Here is a 23,350-nt window from a genome sequence, read left to right on the forward strand (position 1 = left end):
CTGATCTTCTAACCACTAGTGTAGCTCTGGATCTGCATTTGTTTGGGTATTATAAAGTGACTAGCTTGAAAATTGAAGAAAAAATCATAGCTAACAATTTGTCATGTCCAATTCATTTGAAGTCAAAATAGAAATAAATTTAATTATATTTAGTTTGGGATAATTAAGTTGTAAATGTGTGCAATAAAATTCATTTTTATGCCACACACAAAATAAAAACTGGTCCCATATTTTCCACATTACCCTTTGTACTGTTACCTGACGAAGGTTCCGTGTTACTTTCACATCATGCCAGGCATTGTCATTAAATTTTCCATTCACAGGTTCCACCAAAGCTTCAAACGCTCCTGACCCCAAATTAATGACCAGTGAGACTGCACCATCTTTCAAAGCCAGATTTACATAATCTGCAGATTTCCCTGTATGAAGCATCAGACCATTTCTTTGAAGGGTTCTGAATGATAATGTTATTTCATCGCTGCTACTCTGGATTGGATTCTGCGACAAGTCATAGCAGAAGTATTCAGATCCTTTAAAGGTTGCAACAAATTCTTCTCTTCCTGAAAAACACAAATAAGGAATGATAAGTGTTAAGACATTCTACTCAAAAAGCAACAAAAGCACACCTACTACACAAAAATGCAAAAAAATTGATCTACGATGAAAAGCATTGCAGGATATTCAGACTAAACATTCAGTCTCATAAAATAACATATTCACCTTTTAATTCCAAAATGAATTTCACAGAGAAAATCTTTTACAAGAAATTTCATTACATGCATTTTTTTTTTGTAATTCTATCATAAGATTTGAACAATTCTGACATTAGAGTTATTAGCTTGATCTCTGGATGATATTTCTGATATTAAAAAATCATTTCAGAACAAGAAACTGCAAATGCCATTCATCTCCCTTGCCTTAAAAACCATTTGAGATTTACTAAATCACAAAAAAAAGTTCACACTGAAATGCTACTTAACAACATTCAAGCCTTTGGAAATCCTTCTGGCTTTCATTGACCTCTCATATCTCATAATGAGAAAGAACACAAGAGAATTTGTGTCTGATTCAGCCATAATGTTATGACCTACTAGAGCTACATTTACTAAATCAACAAACAATTTTTTGAAGATCATGCTTCTGAAATTTAACCACCAATTTATACGCAAAATATTATTGCATCACCAACACAGGCTACTAGTTGCTAGTACTGTGCCAACAACCATTAAGTAGTATGATAGAATACATGATAAAAACAACCTGTCTATCAATACCCAAACTATCGTAACAACTATTCACAAAGTGCTGGAAGAACTGACCAGGTCAGGCAGCATCTGTGGACGGAATGGACAGACATCATTTCAAGACGGGATCCATCTTCCGACTGATTGGAGAAGGGGGAGAAAGCAGCAAAAATAGGGGTAGGGGTGGGACAGGGCCTGGCAAGCGATAGGTGGATGCAGGTGGGGGGAGGGGGGGTAGTGGTTGACTGGCAGATGGGTGGAGTATGTGACAAAGGCTAGAGGTCAAGAGGAAACAAAATAAGGAAGATAAGGAAAGAGGGGGAGTGAAATATAAAGCCAGTTGGAGGGATATGGAAAGGGAAAAGCATGGGGGGAAAGAGGTGGAATAAAAGGCAATTTGGCATGGGAGATGAGTGTACAGAGATGGGAAAAGGAAAGGAGCAGGGTGACTAGGGTTGTGGGAGATGCTGGTAAAAATGTGTGCGCATCAGGGGAAGGGTTTAGGGCAGGGGATAGGTTCAGGGTTGTGGGGCAGAATTAGTTGAAGTTGGAAAAATATTCAGACCATTGAGTTGTAAGTTACCCAAGTGGAATAGGAGTGCTGAAGACCACCTGACCCGCTGAGTTCTCCCAGCACCTTGTTTTTTTGCTCAAGTTTCAGCACTTTCTTGTGTCATCACAGCTATTCACTCCTGCTTCAATGGTACTGCAATTACTCGTCTTTGAAAGTATTTCCAAAACCTGTGATCTCTATCACCATAAAAACCAAGGGTGGCAGGTACGAGAGACCCTTACCACTTCCAAGCTACCCTCCAAGTTACATAGTATCCTGACTGGTAGATATATCACAATTCTTTCACCGCTGCTGAGGCTAAAACCTGGAACTCTCCACACACAACGTTGAGGGAGTACCTTTACCAGAGGATTTGTAGTGGTTCAAGGCACAACCAATTCAATAGCTTTTAAGGATGGTCATAATTCAAGACACAAAAATGAGCATGAAGTTTATGCTTGCTGGGAGTCTAAGATACTGTGCAGTCATACTTACTTGCTGTGTACATACTTTAATAACTTTTAGGTAAATTACCCATTCCGCAATTAGCTGAAATTTCTAATTTGAAACCCAACATAACACATCCTGGGTAAGTTGAAGCTATTTTTAAAAAGTGAAAATACACTAATACTTTTCACCGCATAAGGAATACAAAAATAACTATTTCATATTGTCAGGACATTCAAGGCTCCTTAAAGAAAACTAACGACCCTGCTATCAATGGTAAATTAAGTTAAGCTGGGATTTATGTTTGTGTGCCGTCAGAGGTGGAAATCCTACTTTCATTGAGAGATTCTGAATTTATGGAGCACAACAACAGAGGTCAATCTTGATGAGGTCCCTTCTTAGGTCTAGCAACATGCAAGACTTGATATGGGTTGCAGGAGCCCCATTAGTCTTAATGAAAATTACTGGATTATAGATATGTAGCAAAAGAAAGGTAAATTACATTTATTTAATTGTGTGTGATGTTATTTCTATGTTAATAGTTCTTAAAGGATGCATAATGTTAAACAATAAATAGATGATACATAGCTTTTACAGTCTCCGAAGCTGGGGCAGGGTTGTGACAGGGCGCTTTTGGAAAAGGTCCCCCACGTGCACGTTGAGGACTTGGGATGGTAGAAACCACGACATTGGTGGTTGGGATCCTTCACACTAACAAGGAAACGTATCACAGATGCTTCTCTCTTCAGAGACGAGGGCCGAGAAATAACCAACCAAAAATCACACAATATGCAAGAGTAACTCAGGACAAAACCTGGCGAGAGTAATAGGTGAATACATATGAGGGGGAGTTTTGATAGGACATAGGCCAGAGATTTAAATACAGAAGTAAGATTCTATGTGAGATAAAACGATTGAAGAGTTGGGTTGTAAGATGCCCAAACATCCTCCATAAGTATCTTACAACCCAACGGTGTGAACATTGAATTCTCCAATTTTACGTAATTGCACAGCATCCCCTCTTGTCCCGTCCCGTCCCCTTCCTTTATTGCCCTCTCTTTCTCCTATGCCTCACCCAGACTCGCACCCATTCCTACCATCTCGCTCCCTTTCCACCTTCATTCCTTCCTCTGGCTTCATGGTTCGGAACTCTTCAAGGAACTGATGATGCTGGATTACTCAAAAAGACACAAATTGCTGAGGTAACTCAGCAAGTCACACAACATCTCTGGAGAGCATGGATAGGTGACGTTCCAATCCATGTTCTCCAGAGATGCTGATAGAATTGGATAAAGAAAGACAATTGAGGTTATCTGGAGTATAAATGCAAGAACTGAGTTGCTTGCTTCTGTTCTCTACTTTAACTTGTCCCTGATGACATAAATAAGTGTGGTGATTTCAGGCAATATTAGGTAGGGTGGTGGGGGGAAGAGTGCACAATCTGACACCATTATTTTTGAAATGCAGTCACTGCTGTTGCATTGACAGCTACATCAGACAATTGGCTTGGCACAGTATCAAACCTGTGTCTCTGGCAGTATAAAGCAGCAACTCTACCACTGCACCACAATGCCACCCACCACTGCACCACCGTGCCAATAATCAAGGCCATAAGAGTGCGGCATGAACTAGAGAAATGTTTTGGGTATGATGTACAGATTTTCTGAAGAACCTTAGAGAAAAGTGCTTGAGAACAATTGGTATACTGCAAACAATGTTACTTCATAAGTTCCTCATGCTGGCGAGAGCAGGAACAGGGCGATACGGGACCTGAACGTGTGGCTGAGGAACTGGTGCATGGGGCATGGATTTAGATTCTTAGATCACTGGGATCTGTTTTGGGGTAAGGGGGAACTGTACTAAAGGGACGGATTGCATCTTAACAGGTGTGGGACCAGCATTCTGGCAGGCAGGTTTGCCACTGCTACACGGGTGGTTTTAAACTGAATAAGGGGGGTGGGGTGTCGAATGGGATAGTTGAGGATGCAGTTAAAGGGAAAGGGTTTCTTAAATGTGTGAGCGTAGAGACAGAGGGATGTGAAATGAGGGTAGAAGCAATAGGCAGCAAGGTGAAAAGTAAAAGTGGCAGGCAGGCAAATCCAGGGCAAAAATCAAAAAGGGCCACTTTTCAGCATAATTGTATAAGGGGTAAGAGAGTTGTAAAAACAAGCCTGAAAGCTTTGTGTCTCAATTCAAGGAGCATTCGTAATAAGGTGGATCAGTTGAATGTGCAGATGGCTATTAATGACTATGATATAGTTGGGATCACGGAGACATGGCTCCAGGGTGACCGAGGCTGGGAGCTGAACATCCAGAGATATTCAATATTCATGAGGGATAGACAGAAAGGGAAAGGAGGTGGGGTAGCGTTGCTGGTTAGAGAGCAGATTAATGCAATAGAAAGGTAGGACATTAGCTTTGAGGATGTGGAATCGACACGGGTAGAGCTTGGAAACACTAAGGGGCAGAAATCACTAGTGGGAGTTGTGTACAGGCCACCTAACAGTAGTAGTGGAGTTGGGGATGGCATCAAACAGGAAATTAGAAATGCATGCAACAAAGGTAAAACAGTTATAATGGGTGACTTCAATTTACATATAGATTGTGTGAATCAAATTGGCAGGGGTGCTGAGGAAGAGGATTTCTTGGAATGTATGCGGGATAGTTTTCTAAACCAACATGTAGAGGAACCAACGAGAGAGAAGGCTATTCTAGACTGGGTATTGAGTAATGAGGAAGGGTTAGTTAGCAGTCTTGTTGTGCGTGGCCCCTTGGGCAAGAGTGACCATAATATGGTTGAGTTCTTCATTAGGATGGAGAGTGACATAGTTAATTCAGAAACAAGGGTCCTGAACATAAAGAAAGGTAACTTTGAGGGTATGAGACATGAATTGGCCAAGATAGACTGGCGATTGATTCTTAATGGGTTGACGGTGGTTATGCAATGGAAGGCATTTAAAGACTGCATGGATGAACTACAACAATTGTTCATCCCAGTTTGGCAAAAAAATAAATCAGGGAAGGCAGTGCATCCGTGGATAACAAGGGAAATCAGGGATAGTATCAAAACAAAAGATGAAGCGTACAAATTAGCCAGAAAAAGCAGCCTACCAGAGGACTGGGAGAAATTCATAGACCAGCAGAGGAGGACAAAGGGCTTAATTAGGAAAGGGAAAATAGATTATGAAAGAAAACTGGCAGGGAACATAAAAACTGACTGCAAAAGCTTTTATAGATATGTGAAGAGAAAAAGATTAGTTAAAACAAATGTAGGTCCCTTGCAGTCAAAAACTGGTGAATTGGTCATAGGGAACAAGGACATGGCAGACCAATTGAATAACTACTTTGGTTCTGTCTTCACTAAGGAAGACATAAAAAAATCTGCCAGAAATAGCAGGGGACCAGGGGTCAAATGAGATGGAGGAACTGAGGGAAATCCAGCTTAGCCGGGAAGTGGTGTTAGGTAAATTGAATGGATTAAAGGCCGATAAATCCCCAGGGCCAGATACGCCGCATCCCAAAGTACTTTAGGAAGTAGCCCCAGAAATTGTGGATGCATTAGTGATAATTTTTAAACTCTTTAGATTCTGGAGTAGTTTCTGAGGATTGGAGGATAGCTAATGTAACACCACATTTTAAAAAGGGAGGGAGAGAGAAAACGGGGAATTACAGACCAGTTAGTCTAACGTCAGTAGTGGGGAAACTGCTAGAATCAGTTATTAAAGATGGGATAGCAGCACATTTGGAAAGTGGTGAAATCATTGGACAAAGTCAGCATGGATTTATGAAGGGTAAATCATGTCTGACGAAAATCTTATAGAATTTTTCGAGGATGTAACTAGTAGAGTGGATAAGGGAGAACCAGTGGATATGTTATATCAGGACTTTCAGAAGGCTTTCGACAAGGTCCCACATAAGAGATTAGTATACAAACTTAAAGCACACGGTATTGGGGGTTCAGTATTGATGTGGATAGAGAACTGGTTGGCAGACAGGAAGCAAAGAGTAGGAGTAAACGGGTCCTTTTCACAATGGCAGGCAGTGACTAGTGGGGTACCGCAAGGCTCAGTTCTGGGACCCCAGCTATTTACGATATATATTAATGATTTGGACGAGAGAATTGAATGCAACATCTCCAAGTTTGCAGATGACACAAAGCTGGGGGGCAGTGTTAGCTGTGAGGAGGATACTAGGAGGCTGCAACGTGACTTTGATAGGCTGGGTGAGTGGACAAATGCATGGCAGATGCAGTATAATGTGGATAAATGTGAGGTTATCCACTTTGGTGGCAAAAACAGGAAAGCAGACTATTATCTGAATGGTGGCCAATTAGGAAAAGGGGAGATGCAACGAGACCTGGGTGTCATGGTACTCCAGTCATTAAAAGTAGGCATGCAGGTGCAGCAGGCAGTGAAGAAAGTAAATGGTATGTTAGCATTCATAGCAAAAGGATTTGAGTATAGGAGCAGGGAGGTTCTACTGCAGTTGTACAGGGTCTTGGTGAGACCACACCTGGAGTAGTGCGTACAGTTTTGGTCTCCTAATCTGAGGAAAGACATTCTTGCCATAGAGGGAGTACAGAGAAGGTTCACCAGACTGATTCCTGGGATGTCAGGACTTTCATATGAAGAAAGACTGGATAGACTTGGTTTGTACTCGCTAGAATTTAGAAGATTGAGGGGGGATCTTATAGAAACTTACAAAATTCTTAAGGGGTTGGACAGGCTAGATGTAGGAAGATTGTTCCCGATATTGGGGAAGTCCAGAACAAGGGGTCACAGTTTAAGGATAAGGGGGAAATCTTTTAGGACCGAGATGAGGGTTAGGGTCACTTTTTTCACACAGAGAGTGGGGAATCTCTGGAATTCTCTGCCGCAGAAGGTAGTTGAGGCCAGTTCATTGGCTATATTTAAGAGGGAGTTAGATGTGGTCCTTGTGGCTAAAGGGATCAGAGGGTATGGAGAGAAGGCAGGTACAAGATACTGAGTTGGATGATCAGCCATGATCATATTGAATGGCGGTGCAGGCTCGAAGGGCCGAATGGCCTACTCCTGCACCTATTTTCTATTTTTCTATAAAGTTCTTCTTAGTAATGAATGCATATAAGGTATGGTCGAACCTGAACAAAGGGATAAAAAAGGCCAAAGACATCCACAGGCAAAGGGTAGAAGACCACTTCAATGCCGCGGACACCAGAAGCATGTGGCAGGGTGTCAGGGACATCACTGACTACAAGAGCAGCCCCGCCTGCCCCCACGGTGATATCACACTGGCCAACGAACTGAACACCTTCTTTGCCCGGTTCGAAACTGGCAACACTACCAGGAGTGGAATAACCCCGGCCATGGCGGAGGGACAGGCCTTAACACTGAGCACTCAGGAGGTACAGTGCGCTCTGCGTAGGATCAATCCGCGCAAAGCCGCAGGCCCGGATGGAGTCCAGGGAAGGGTACTAAAGGACTGTGCTGTACAGCTGGCGGAGGTATTCACGAGAATCTTCAATCTATCTCTCTCAGGCAACGGTCCCCAAGTGCCTGAAAACAGCCACCATAGTGCCGGTGCCGAAAAAATGTCCAAAGTCACCAACCTGAACGACTACCGCCCAGTTGCCCTAACTCCAATCCCAATGAAGTGCTTCGAAAGGCTGGTCCTCTCCCATATCAAATCCAGCATCCCTGCCTCACTGGACTCTCATCAATTTGCATACAGGGCAAATAGATCAACAGAGGATGCCATCTCTCTGGCTCTTCACCATGTCCTGACTCACCTGGACAGACAGGGCACGTACGTGAGGATGCTCTTCGTTGACTATAGCTCTGCATTCAATACGGTCATCCCCACCAAGCTCACCACCAAACTCCACCAGCTAGGCCTCAGCTCGCCGATATGCGATTGGATCCTGAACTTTCTGATGGAGCGACCACAGGCAGTGAGACTGGGCCTGCACCTGTCCTCCACTATCACCCTGAGCACCGGCACACCACAGGGCTGTGTACTAAGCCCCATGCACTACTCCCTCTTCACTCACGACTGTGTTCCTGCATTCGACACCAACACCATCGTGAAGTTTTCAGACGACACAACAGTGATTGGGCTGATCACCAACGGTGATGAAACAAAATACAGGGCGGAGGTGCAGAACCTGGCGGACTGGTGCGCACGTAACAACTTGTCACTAAACACCTCCAAGACCAAGGAGCTGATTATTGACTTGAGGAGAATACGCCCCAATCTCCATTTACGGGGAAAATGTGGAGAGAGTGTCCAGCTTTAAGTTTCTGGGCACTCACATTTCAGAGGACCTCACATGGTCCACCAACACCGCTGCGCTGGTCAAAAAGGCACAGCAACGACTGTTCTTCCTGAGGACATTAAAAAAGACTGGTCTGTCCCAACAGCTGCTGACAACGTTCTACCGCTGCGCCACAGAGAGCATATTAACGTATGGCATCTTTGTGTGGTATCTCAGCTGCACGGAGGCGGAGAGGAGAGCTCTTCAGCGCGTCGTTCACAGAGCGCAGAGGATCATTGGGACACAGCTACCAGCCTTGGAGGGCATCTACCACACACGGTGCCTCAGGAAGGCCGTCAGCATCCATAAAGACTCATCACACCCCTGTAACGGACTGTTTGAACTACTTCCCTCCGGCAGACGTTACAAGGCCTTCTATGCCCGTACCTCCAGACTCAGAAACAGCTTTATTCCAAGAGCTATAGCGGCTCTGAACCGGCCCTGCTGAGCGCCCCCCATCCCCCCTGGACTGTCTCCCTCAGATGGTCACGACACACAGCTTATTTATTTATTTTACTTTTCTTTTTCATCGGTTGGAGCTGCATACTAAACCTCGTTGCACTGACGTGCAATGACAATAATATATATTATATTATTATTATTATTATTATTATTATTATTATTATTATTATATATTGATTGATTAACTGTTCCACTATAATTTACACAATCAGATGTTAAGATTTTCTCCATTTGATCAAGTTAACCGGTGATTATATCTCTGTGCAAATACTAAGATGATTGATGGATGACATTCTTGGGTACCGTAGAAATTGAGAAGGGTTATAATGATTTTTATCAGTAATTAAAGTAATGAAGAATGAGAGATGATTTTAATGCAGAAGTATGAACAGCAATGTTTCATATTTCATATATGCAGTAAAAATCCATTGAATACAACAACAACCTCCATTTCTATTTGCTTTAGTCCAAGGAAGAATTGAGGTAATTTACTATCTCTCTATTCCAGTAAACATAAAGGATGTCTGTTAAATATAATTACACGGTGCCAAAGTACCTCTGAATACAATCAAGACATATTCATCACATAGACAATATGCTTTGTTGTTTTTATCTCCTAAATAGGACCAGACTAAAATAGATGGAAACAATGAGAGATAGCAATAATGAGTGACTTCCATTCATGTCGATGCCTGTCACTGGTATTAGTATTGGCATTGGTTTATTATTGTCATATGTACTTTTGTTTTGCATGCCTTCCAGCCGAATCATGTCTTACATGAGTACGCTAGTGACCAAAAACGCCAAACATTTGCAATAAAGACATGGGTGTTTCCTAATCATATTTACAGTTCATACAATACCGTTGTCAAATCACATCAGTATTGCAGGGAATATTCAAATGTAAACAGAAGTTGATTTACATTTAAAGTGATTCAATTCATCAATAGTGTTAAAGCACAATTGGCAGCTTCCTTTTGCCGTCGTTGCTACTTAAATTCATGGGCCTTTGTTACTAATTATCTTTGCATTCAGCTGGGATTCGTAAAGAGCAATCCTGATGTTGGTGAGATTTTATTGGAGAACGAAATGAAAGATCAATAGTGGGACATTTATGCACATTTGCAAGTACTCTTGCAATCTGTATCAGTGAATAGTGTGCAATTAGTTCACTTCAGCAATGAATTAACGCAAACGCCCGATGGTAATAAACCAAGTAAAGATCTAATTACCCAGTGAGTTTACCACTTGGAATCATTCCAATCACAAAACAGCAAAACTCTGGTAATCTACTATAGTTGTTTGGAAATACTGTTAGTTTGGCAGTTGTTTCACTAGGGCCCTATTTCTAACACTCTCTTTAAACTGATTGTCACCCTGTCCTCCAGGCTTTCTTTAGTCACATTTGGGCCCTATTTCCAGTGCATTCCTTGAAGATCTTGAGTCCCATTTCTGATGCTTCCCTCGAAATCACCAAAACCCAATTTTCGACATTATTTTGACATGTTTCCAACATTCCTTTTGAACACGGTGACATGGTGGAGCAGCGGTTGAGTTGCTGCCCTTCAGTGACAAGGATGCGGGTTCGATCTGGACTAAGGGTGCTATATATTTGGGGGTTTATACATTCTCCACGTGACCAGCATTGATTTTCTCCAAGATCTTCAGTTTCCTCCCACATTCTAAAGATGTACATGTATGTAGGTCAATTGGCTTGGTATAAGTGTAAATTGTCCCTTGTGTGTGCAGGGTATTGTTAATGTTTGGGGAACACTGATCGGCGCAGAATCGGTGGGCCAAAGGGCCTATTTCCGTGCTATATCACTAACAACACAGAACTCTGTGGCCTGCACTCCCTTTAAACTCACTGGGGCGTTGGTTCATGTGTTCCCTGTAAACTCACTAGATTTAACCTCACTATATTCATTAGAATCTTTAACCTCACTATATTCATTAGAATATTTACTATAATGTCCTGTTGTATCTTAATAGATGGAAATTATGATTGGTGCTGTTGTATAAATTGAAACAATTAGCAATAAATCAAAAAATCTGCCAGACCGGCAACAAAGAACTTCTGAGGATGCCAGATTACCAGACTCTTATGACAATGCAACATATCTTCCCTGTTAGTAAATTATGATATTTTATGTACTAAATTAAAACAAAACTTTGATTTGATAAAAAGGTAGGTTTGCATCACAGTTGTTACTGACAAGCTCAATGAAATGAGTTAGCTACAGATGCTAGATTGTGCTACACTGGTCACTAGAACCAGGATGTTTAGGCAATAAAAAACTCTGAAATAGGCAGGCAAAAAGGCATAATAAAATTACAATATAGACACAAAAACGCTATTTATGACAAAAAATGGCATAAAAAGATATTTATTTCCACCAACAAAATATGGTTAAAAATAATAATTATAATGGTATATTTCATTAAATGACCAAAGTTGCCTGATTGCACATAATTACTAGCATATTTTTTTTCAAATTATCTGGTGTCTATGCCGTCTGTCAGACAGAATATGGTTCAGTTGTGAAAAACTTAATTCTACCCCAGCTGAGGTCACTGGTGCATACCGACTCTATTTTCATGTTGATATCTTGTGCATTGCAACTACTTTTGAGAACTTTAGCTATGTTTTGTATTTCTTCAAGATCTTTGTTAGCTAAAATCACTCTCACAATTTCCGTGTATGTCTTTACCTACATCGCCAAGAACTTCACGAATATTGTCAGTTACTTTGTTGAAAACCAGCAAGTTATTGACTAATGTTTCGCCACGTTTCTCAAGGGAAGTGATAGCTTGTGGGATGTTTGCAAAATTGGAAGCTCTGAGGATTTTCTTGACATTGGAAACTAGGAGATTAACATTTGGAAACAAGCTACGTATGTGCTTGGCAATTATATGAAGTCCTTGAGCTAAGCTAATGCAATATTTTGGGGAAAAAAACTTTGTCACCAACAGAAGAATATTCTCATGTTTTATACCTTCTGGCCAAAGTACAGCAAGTGAAGATGTAAACAACTGAGCAATAGTTGAGTTGCTTGACTTATCCAATACTTCTGATGTCAACAAATACTCCTTTGATGGTTGACCTGTCTCCAGTGTATCAATAACCACATTGGCAACATATTTCCCCACAGCATTGGTTGTCTCACCTATTGAGATTCATATTTTGTTGCATGCAACTTAATCTCTAATTTTCTGCACAACAATGTTGCAGTTGCTGTCAACATAATTTTTCCATAATGACGACTCACTTGGTATATGTTCCTTTGTCTATTTCTCTAAAAAAAACTCTGAGAGATTTGTTTTCCAATTTCCACAGTGGAATTCCAGCATCAATTAATGCCTTGCACAGATCATTTGAAATCTCAGATTGGCGACTGGAGCCAGCAGTAAATGTAGTGAGAAGACAAGCTTGGGTATTTCGCTTGGGTAGTCTACATCCCAGCGGTATCAACATTGACTTCTCTAATTTTACATAGCCCTTGTCTTCTCCCTCCTCCCCTTCCCAGCTCTCCTTCTAGTCCTACTGTCTCCTCTTCTTCCATTTTTTTTCTCGGCCCCTCACACATCAGTCTGAAGAAGGATCTCAACCCACAACGTCACCTATTCCTTCTCTCCATATATGCTGTCTTACCCGCTGAGTTTCTCCAGCATTTTTTGGATACCTTCGGTTTTTCCAGCATCTGCAGTTCTTTCTTAAATAGATCTTGGAGAAAAGTAAACCAGTGGGCAGCGGCACGAACGAATGAACGACCGTCGGTGGTGGCCTGGTTTTGCACCGGTGGTGGAAGTTTTCTTGTAAGTTATACTATGATAACACGTTGATAATAACATTAATATTAACATGTTAACATAGAAAACGTAATTGTAATCACGGTATAACAAGAGAAAATAGCACAATCTTTTAGTAAAATGGCAAAAATCTGAGGCAAAAATAAAGCCGATTTTGTCAAGGCAGCACTTTGAGACGGTAATCCACGCCTTTGTTACCACCCGGCTGGATTACTGCAATGCACTGTATCTGGGGGTTAGTCGGTCCTCCATCGCCCGTCTCCAGATGGTACAGAATGCAGCTGTTCGTCTCTTGACTGGCACACGAAAGCATGATCATGTTTCACACCTTTTGGCCTCTCTCCACTGGCTGCCTATTCAGTATAGGATTTGTTTTAAAAATTCTTTTATTTACTTTTAAATCCCTAAGTGGTCTTGCCCCGTCCTACCTATCTGAGCTTCTTCACCCTTATTCGCCCTCCCGCTCTCTCAGGTCAGATGATCAGCTGCTCCTGATTGAGCCAAAGACTAAGCGGAAGCTCAGAGGGGACCGTGCCTTTGCTGTGTCGGCTCCGAGATTGTGGAATGAATTGCCTCTGCACGTTAAACAGGCCCCTTCTCTAGCTGTTTTTAAGTCACTCCTGAAGACATATCTATTCTCCATGGCCTTTGTAGACCAGTGAGGTGTTGAATTGTTTATTAACTTTATTTGCTTGGTTTTGCTGCGTTGTTCGTACTCGTGTTTTATGTTTTTTAATTTATTGTTTGGATTTTTGTATGTAATTTATGCGCCTCGTGTTAGTTGTATGTTCTGTTGTTCTGCCTGTTTTATGATGTCTTGCTTGTTTTCTTTTTTCTGTACAGCACTTTGGTCAGCTTTGGTTGTTTTTAAGGTGCTTAACAAATAAAGTTATTATTATTATTATTATTAAAAAAAGGCTGATTTAGGCACTCGATTGTGAAAAAGACGTTATCCTGGTGAAATCATCAAAAAAAAGGCATGACAAGGCACATGGCATTTATGGCAAAATCCTGGCTCTACTGGTCACACTCCATGCAAAAATTCAACCCACACATCACACAGACTAATCAGCTCAACAAATCCTTGGAGGTTTTTATAAGATTTCCAAATGGTCAGATTTTGACATTTATCAATAGTTGGCTGAAAATTATTGGAGTTTTACTGTATTTATGACCTCATCTTTTGCCCCCGAAAATGGAATCTATTTAAGTCTAGACTATCAAACCCTTTCACTCTTTTAACTACCAATCATTGCAGCAGACATTACAGCTTTTCATTTGGTTGGATATTGATTTAGAGTGACATCCTGTAAATGAAAGGTTAGCCTGGAAAATCATTGTGAAATTAATCAGAAAAAGAAAAACACATCGTCAAATGTACAGCTCTTTTCACTAGAAAACAGAAGATTCAAGTATGGAATATTAAAACAGCTTACAAGTAGTTAGGATAGATGTAGAGATACATCTGCAGGTGAGAAAACTAAAACTAATAATCACAAGAATAAAATCCAATAATAAAGTTTTTAAAAAATTCACAAAAAATTGTTTTACCAGATACATGTTAAGAGTGTAAACCTAGCTACAATGTGAAGTGGTTGCAGTTAATAACACAGCCATGTTAAGGGACAGTTATTCAACCGGGGCGGCATGGCGGCACAGTGCCAGAGACCTGACAACGGGTGCTGTCTGTACAGAGTTTATACCTTCTCCCCGTGAAAGCATAGGTTTTCTCTGGGAGTTATGGTTTCCTCCTACACTCCAACAATGTACAGGTTTGTAAGTTAGTTGGCTTTGGTAAAAAATGCAAATTGGCCCTGGTGTGCTAGTGTTCGGGGAATGCTGGTTGGCGTGGACCCAATGCACCAAAGGCCCTGTTTCTGTGCTGCATCTAAAAAAGGATAATTGAAGTGGTGTGAGTAGGGGTTCCTGCAGAGTATGTACATCAGCAGAGATCAGGTTAGCATTTCAACCTAGGTTAGTGTCAAAATTCTACTTAATGAGTTGTCACTTTCACTTTCAAGTCTATCAAAGATATTACTGATATCACTTACTGCATAGGTTCCATATCTGGGTGGGATGCTCTGGGAACTTTGCTAGTCCCAAAGTCTGGAACAGGCGTAGATGTCATTTGCAAGCACCAATTCATCAATTATTCTAAGGTCTTACATGATCATGTATTGATCATTTTCTAGTAACATGGATTATGTCAAGATGAAAAAGAATTATTCGCTGACATTCCCCAATTTTGAGTTAACAGAAAAACCTTCTAACATGGTTTATAGTTTGGATCAAGGAATACATATCACAAAATTAGCTCCAGAAATTGTGGTCTAATGCAGACATGCCTGTCGACCCAATGTACACACAGCTTCTACCATTGGGCCATAAAGCACTGAAACAGTTTTGAAAAGAGGGTTTAAATGCAGTTTGTACCCGGACGTTGACAACGCAAGAGAGGTCTGACATAGAAATCCCATTCATTTGAATAGGGGTGCCGGAAATATGAAAAAACTAAGTGGAATGTTCAGTGTTTCACAATTCATTTCATTCAATTTTCTTTCAATCTTTATCATTCATGGTTATTTTAATGTGCATTTAATAAGTTTAATAAATGGGTAGCTTATGTAGATCAATCACTATTGCTGATTTGATCCATACCTGGTTTTCCTATTGCCGACCCGATCCTTGATCCGTGCCGGGTTTCCACTATGCCAGCTAGTGGTTTGCAATTAGCTAAACTTCAGTTTGATCTACGATGCGGAACCTTACGGAGGCTAACTCCATGGTCAATGTATGTAATCTTAATAAAGTACTTTTTATGAAGTTAAATGACATGGATATGGTTATCAGTGCTTCATACAGATAACCTTCAGGAACCCACCAGAGAATAATAGCCCAGAGTTGTCAGCAGTAAATGAACACATTCACCACTTACTATGCGTAGAAATGACAACAGATATCTCTGTGGAACTCTACAAAGTGACTTAATGTCATTAGAAATATGTGGCAGCATGGTGCACAAATAGTGGGACTTGCCTGGACAGGGAAGCAGCACCTCGACTCTTCAACCAACCCAAATAGTGAAATCTTCTTGATGCACACAAAGACTGAACCAGGGATGAGTTAGAATATCTAATTCTATCTTAAACTATGGATATAAAGTAGTACAAGGAGGAAAAATAAATATGGGCAAAAGAGATCGGAAAACACAAAAATAATATTAAAATATTAATTCAGATTTGAAAGGAAAGATATGAAAGACTGCAAAATATGAATATTTAATGCTGAACTAATTGTTTGATAATAAATACAATTTACCACACAGTTACATTTTCTCGTGTGATATCAATGTTTAGTATTATCCAAAGGGTAAGAAATTGACCAAATTCACATCCTTTATGTATATGAATGCTGACTCTCCCATTCAGGGATCAGATAACATTGATGTAGAAGAGTAGAGCAAATCGGACCGCAACTTCTTGGTTTCCACATTTAACTGTGCACATGCTGAAACCGCAAGTTGCTGTCCAATTTACTCCTTAGTAACAGTGAATAACCATGACTGCAAAATTCAGATTTATATTTCCTTAAATATTTGTAGAATAAAAAATGTTTCCCTCACTTATTAAAGTTTCAGTGATCAATTTGGAATAAAGGGTTAAGTATCAGGGGACCATTTATGATTATTGCATAGTTGCACATTTGATTGTCACTTCCTACAAATAATACAATGCACATTTACATTGTAGTTTTAGCCTCATAAACTGATTAGCTCAGTGACTGTAAACATTCGGCTGTAGTTACTCTAATTCCTGAACTGGTAACCACAACCACCTCTCTTCAAGTTTGATGGAGGAACCTTCCTAACATTCATCAGCAAGAGAATATTCTTTCACACCCACAACTCCCAGTAACTACTGTGTTTAAGAGGGAAATGCAGATGCTGGAGAATCGAAGGTTACACAAAAAAGCTGGAGAAACTCAGCGGGTGCAGCAGCATCTATGGAGCGAAGGAAATAGGCAACGTTTCGGGCCGAAACCCTTCTTCAGACTGATCGGGGGCGGGGGTGGGTGGGGACAAGAAAGGGAAAAGGAGGAGTAGCCCGAAGGCTGGGGGATGGGAGGAGACAGCAGGGGGGCTGAGGGAGGGGAGGAGACAGCAAAGACTAACAAAATTGGGAGAATTCGATGTTCATGCCCCCGGGGTGCAGACTCCCCAAACGGAATATGAGGTGCTGTTCCTCCAATTTCGGTGCTGCTCGCTGTGGCCATGGAGGAGACCCAGGACAGAGAGGTCGGAGACGGAGTGGGAGGGGGAGTTGAAGTGCTGAGCCACCGGGAGGTCAGCTTGGTTATTGCGGACCGAGCGGAGGTGTTCGGCGAAACGATCGCCCAACCTCCGCTTGGTCTCACCGATATAGATCTGCTGACATCTAGAGCAGCGAACGCAATAGATGAGGTTGGAAGAGATGCAGGTAAACCTCTGTCGCACCTGGAACGATTGCTTGGGTCCTTGAACGGAGTCGAGGGAGGAGGTAAAGGGACAAGTGTTGCATCTCTTGCGGTTGCAAGGGAAAGTGCCCGGGGAGGGGGTGGACCGAGAGGGAAGGGAAGAATTAACAAGGGAGTTATGGAGGGAGCGGTCTTTGCAGAAGGCAGATATGGGGGGAGATGGGAAGATGTGGCGAGTGGTGGGGTCACGTTGGAGGTGGCGAAACTGACGGAGGATTACTTTTTGTATGTGACGGCTGGTGGGGTGAAAGGTGAGGACTAGGGGGACTCGGCCCTTGTTGCGAGTGCGGGGATGGGGAGAGAGAGCAGTGCTGCGGGGTATGGAAGATAGTGAGGTCAAGGATTCCTTGAGGTGAGGACCATTCCTTGACCTCACTATCTCCATTGCAGGTGATAGACTTCTGACCGACATACACTATAAACCCACTGACTCCCATGGCTATCTGGACTACACTTCTTCCCACCCTGCTTCCTGTAAGGACTCCATCCCCTACTCCCAATTCCTCCGTCTACGCCGCATCTGCTTCACGGATGAGGCGTTCCACACCAGGACATCTGAAATGTCCTCACTATTCAGGGAACGGGGGTTCTCCTCCTCCACCATAAATGAGGCTCGCACCAGGGTCTCTTCCATACCCCGCAACACTGCTCTCTCTCTCCCCATCCCCGCACTCGCAACAAGGGCCGAGTCCCCCCTAGTCCTCACCTTTCACCCCACCAGCCGTCACATACAAAAAGTAATCCTCCGTCAGTTTCGCCACCTCCAACGTGACCCCACCACTCGCCACATCTTCCCATCTCCCCCCATATCTGCCTTCTGCAAAGACCGCTCCCTCCATAACTCCCTTGTTAATTCTTCCCTTCCCTCTCGGTCCACCCCCTCCCCGGGCACTTTCCCTTGCAACCGCAAGAGATGCAACACTTGTCCCTTTACCTCCCCCCTCGACTCCGTTCAAGGACCCAAGCAATCGTTCCAGGTGCGACAGAGGTTTACCTGCATCTCTTCCAACCTCATCTATTGCGTCCGCTGCTCTAGATGTCAGCAGATCTATATCGGTGAGACCAAGCGGAGGTTGGGCGATCGTTTCGCCGAACACCTCCGCTCGGTCCGCAATAACCAAGCTGACCTCCCGGTGGCTCAGCACTTCAACTCCCCCTCCCACTCCGTCTCCGACCTCTCTGTCCTGGGTCTCCTCCATGGCCACAGCGAGCAGCACCGGAAATTGGAGGAACAGCACCTCATATTCCGTTTGGGGAGTCTGCACCCCGGGGGCATGAACATCGAATTCTCCCAATTTTGTTAGTCCTTGCTGTCTCCTACCCTCCCTCAGCCCCCCTGCTGTCTCCTCCCATCCCCCAGCCTTCGGGCTACTCCTCCTTTTCCCTTTCTTGTCCCCACCCACCCCCGCCCCTGATCAGTCTGAAGAAGGGTTTCGGCCCGAAACGTTGCCTATTTCCTTCGCTCCATAGATGCTGCTGCACCCGCTGAGTTTCTCCAGCTTTTTTGTGTAACCTCCCAGTAACTACTGTTATGCATGGAAGTGCACCCTTGAAACACAATCTGTAATATCAGATTATTCTTTAATTCTACAAGTCGACTTCTTCCCATCTTTTGTGCAGATGAAGTACGCTAACCTCCTTATTTCCAAGAACACATTAACAGTGTTAAAATGAAATAGTCCTAATGAATGCAACAAAGGTCACCACAAATTGTAAACATACTGCACTTCATATATTAAATACATTGAAATGCAGTTGGGCTGATGGGATTTGATAGCTTTAATTAGCCTTTTGTTTTGGAATCATCTTCAGACATAAACTATTTCCCCAAGGGAGGAATTCAACAACCCACCTCAATATCCCTCTGGCAGCATGCAGATCATTGTGACTGGTAGCTACACATTTATCACATGTCCCAAAAGCTGCATTCTAGGTAGAAGTGTCAAATAATAGTATTATTTTAGCCTTCACCGATCATGCATTGTATGAAACAGTTTCCATTCCCCAAGGTTTCTTCCAATTACTATTGATATTAGGATCTCATTCTAAATAAAACACAGAAAACCAATCATTTACTGTGAATATGGCTAATGATCTTTTGGATATTGTAGTTATGAAACACAAAAAGCCCTGCCAGCATATTAAAGCAAACACACTACACTAAAAACAGGAAATAGCAATAAAGGTTTGCAATTGTGATGTAGCTCATTTACCACAATTATGCTGCTGCACGCTTGAATACAATACTTTATTTCTGCTATTTCAAAGCTGTACCATTATCGGGTTTATGGAATAACAGAATCATGTAAATAATGTATTTTCATAAAAGATCTGGAAAATTTAGGATGGTTCTCAACATCCCAAAACTAAAATGGATCAGGGTTGGATTAGAGATTAAACAAAAAATCTAAATAATGAAATGGAATCAAGTCTGCTCAGGTCATTGTGGTTTTCATAGGGGCCGGGTAACTAACCTGTACTTGTCAATTAAATATATTGATGAGGCTCCCTACATTTGTGTTAATCATCTTTTTAAAATGCCAGATTATTCGCAACAGCTCCCTGAAATAAAAGTTCTGAGTCTATCACACAAACCAGTCTTCCCGCATAGACTCTATCGACAGTTCACGCTGCCTTGAGATAGCAGCCAGCATAAACAAGTCATTCTTTTTTCTCTCATCTACCACTGGGCGGAAAATACAAAAGCCTGAAAGCACGTACTACCAGATGCAAGTTGGGGAATCTCAGCAGAACTCCTATTTCTCCAGTACATCGTTCAAGGTGAAGTGAAGCTGAGAATTGCCATTGAAGCTCACCCTGCAAGTTCAGGACTTCTCCATTCACATGCCAGCAGCTCTATGTAGAACAATTAAAGTTTACTAGCAAATTCCAGGCCAATATCTATCATCTGCTACCCAGTCCCTATGGTTATTTATATTTAAATCATTTTGCCATATTGTACTGTGTACAGGAACAGTACCATATTGAGGAGAAAGCCACATGAATCACCAACAAGTCTCCTAAATTTGGAAATTCCTTCTCTGCATGGGAAAAATCAAGATCCAGATTTTTTTGACCGTCAACTCAGCAATAAGCTGATGTAAGGCAAAGGATTTTGTGTGGCACTCCCAATTAACTTCACTGCAGTGACATTTGTTGACACCCCAGCTATTTCTGTGTTTAGGAAGTTTAAAGAATGAAATGTAAAAAAGAACAAAATACTATCATTAACCATATATTTATTTACTCCATTTTTAAATTGAGGTAATCATTATAGAAATGTTATGGAACATTCTTGTTTTTAATTTACAGAGTTGTATCCAATTCCTCAAATGACAAATACTGTCAAAAATGACAACCACATTTGCACCCTGGCAACCTGACTTGTAAACATGGATGAGTTTACAATTATACTGATGGAAAACAGGTGAAAGTGGATCGGATGAGTGCGGAGTGCAGAAATGCTTTCAGAAGGAGCACCAGGTAAATCTGCAAACCAGTTGCAAGACAAAACAACATATTGAAAAATAGCAAACACTGTAAACAATGAGCAATTGTAAATGACACCAAGTGTAAATTCTAAGTGTAATGCTGCAGTCTTACCACACTAATTCAAAAACGGTGAATGATATCTAAAATATCCAAAAATATCACCATCTTCAATGATGCCATGCTAAAAATGTGCACAGTGTTTAATAAAAACTGATTTAATCAGTTTAATAAACTGATTTTTATTAAACAATGTGCGTGTTTTTAGTTTTGTATTTTAAGATTTACTCAAGCAATTTTGTTTACAATCCTTTGAAGCAATGAAGATGTTTATTAGAAATATGCATATAATCAAACTTCAATATTTATTCTCTTAGTTCACTCCTTTGTCATCAGGGGTACATTCACTGTTAATTGTTAATTAAAATATTTATGTTTTAAGGTATGTCATGAATGCCTTGCTGTGTCACAATACATTTCTCCACAATGTAGGTATGTTGCAAAGCCTACCTGAAGCGTCGCTGGAAATCTGTCGCTGTGGGTGTGCGCGATTTTGGCACTATTTAGAGGGGGCGGGTTTAAAACGTGATTTTCCCTAGGCTGTTCCAATCGAGGATGTTCAGCCTAGTTAATTATTAACGGAAAATCGCTGGAATATTCCGTCGCTTTAGCTATTATTAGTTTTAAAGGCTTTATATAATTGTTGTAGTAGTTTAAAAATTAACCTCTAAACCCGCGACCACCGGCAACCGGCAGGGTCTCATACAGTAGACAACAGAAGGTAGGCTGTTTATTTTTACATTAAAAAGGGCTTCTTAAGATCCCTTTATACAAAGTTTAAAGTTGCGAGTAGCTCATTTTGGCCTCATTATATCCCGCAGTATTTTTCTGGGCATTTGAGGGCACAAATCCACCGCAATGTGAATGTTCTAAACCAGCGCGTTCACAGGATCCCACTCGAAAGCTGATTTAAATTTACTTTAATTTACAGCAATTGAACACTAAATTCCTTCCATTTGGCCTATAAATTAATGTCAATGAGATTTAAAAATCATGTTTTATTGTGAATTATTTGTGAATATTATTTGGACACTTAGGCTATTTAAAAATGTTAATCATTTATTAAGAAATAGATAGATGTTTAGATCTAGTAATTGAAGTTTGAAATTAGCTCCAATTGGGTAACTAACTAATTATATGCTTTAATTTCAGGTCATCTAAGTAAGATTGATTTATATTTGTTTCAGAATGCTTCAATCTATGATAACTGAAAATTTCATTCAGTTTTCTTAATTTTTAAGAACGTTATGGGCTTTTGACTGTCCACGATCACAGCTTTTTTGTTATGTCCATAGAAAATCAATAGGGAACAAGATGCTAATTTCCGAGTATGAAAATGGCCATAACTTTTTAAATACTTGAGATATGAAAGTGAATTAGGTGTCAAATTAAACTTCTTTTTATGCTTTATCTGATGGGATAAATTGCAGACTTGATTTTAAAAATCTCAAAATTTTGTAACATTGCTACACAATGATGTACAGTTTTCTGTTTAATGAGTTCTCCAACAAGTTCTGTTGTAGAAATTTCTACTGGACCTTGCCAGGATAAAAACTGACCTTGTCTATCTTGTTACCTGAAGTGTTACTTCCTGTAGCTCAACATGCAATTTATTCCAGCATGGAAACCATTGAGTAACCTGAAGTCAGAATCCATGGGAGATACAGTACAGAGTGTTGTTTGCTTAAGTACACTCTACTATGCACAAGCAAAGCAGCATGAGTGAGAATAACAACAGTAGGGAAGTAATGACATTGCTAAATAAATGACATGATTAGAGTAGAAATAAAACTCCTGATTTTACTTTGTCTCAATAAAAGGTAATGAAAAGTAAATACCAATAAAATTTATGTGTTTCTCATGAACTAGTCCCACTGCATAATATTGTTACAATCAAGATTATCTTATCGGTTTTTCAAAAATATTAAAGTTAGTGTCGTGTAAGGGGATAAACTCTATGTTTTACTTCCTTCTCTTTACATTTGATAAAATTGAACCACATTGTCAACTTTAATGAGGTTGGGAGCTGCTGGCAGCTGATTGATTTCCTTTAACAAATGTTGCTGGATTATTATTGCCATCATAGAATGTAAAATGTGTTCCCAATTTGACTGGTAAACATCCTAAAGATGTTAAGTATTAACTCTAATACCTTGTCTCCTCTTCCGTCTTAGATGAACTCATTTCCCACTTAAGAGGTTTGGCAAGAAACATACTGTGCCTGAGTGACTTTGTGAGAGATGTAACACACTGTTTCCCCCAAGATTTTCTTTGTGGTTAACATAGAGCATTCAATTGTTACCTTCCTCCCAACCTTCAATAATGAAGTAAATATCAAGGATGCATGTTTTATTTTTTGCATTGACTGCAGGCCATTCAAAATAATTAAAATTTGATGTCACTGATACATTAATTGGTTCATATTTTGCTCTGGATATAACAGGGAGGGGTTTTCCTGTTAACTTTCTATTCAATTGCCAG

At 41.0% G+C, this 23,350-nt stretch overlaps 1 protein-coding gene across 13 annotated transcripts in view; it reads right to left on the bottom strand.

Annotated features, from left to right (window-relative positions):
* The window catches only part of nrxn1a (neurexin 1a), a 1,388,176-nt gene that overhangs the window by 855,000 nt on the left and 509,826 nt on the right, over nt 1–23,350 (bottom strand). For all 13 annotated transcript variants that reach the window (XM_055639808.1, XM_055639806.1, XM_055639818.1 and 10 more), the window contains one exon: nt 259–560. In XM_055639808.1, coding sequence (XP_055495783.1) covers nt 259–560 — 302 coding nt within the window. The remainder of the gene's footprint in view (nt 1–258; nt 561–23,350) is intronic.

The sequence above is a fragment of the Leucoraja erinacea genome, chromosome 8 (genome assembly GCF_028641065.1).
Source record: "Leucoraja erinacea ecotype New England chromosome 8, Leri_hhj_1, whole genome shotgun sequence".
Taxonomy (NCBI): Eukaryota; Metazoa; Chordata; class Chondrichthyes; order Rajiformes; family Rajidae; genus Leucoraja; species Leucoraja erinaceus.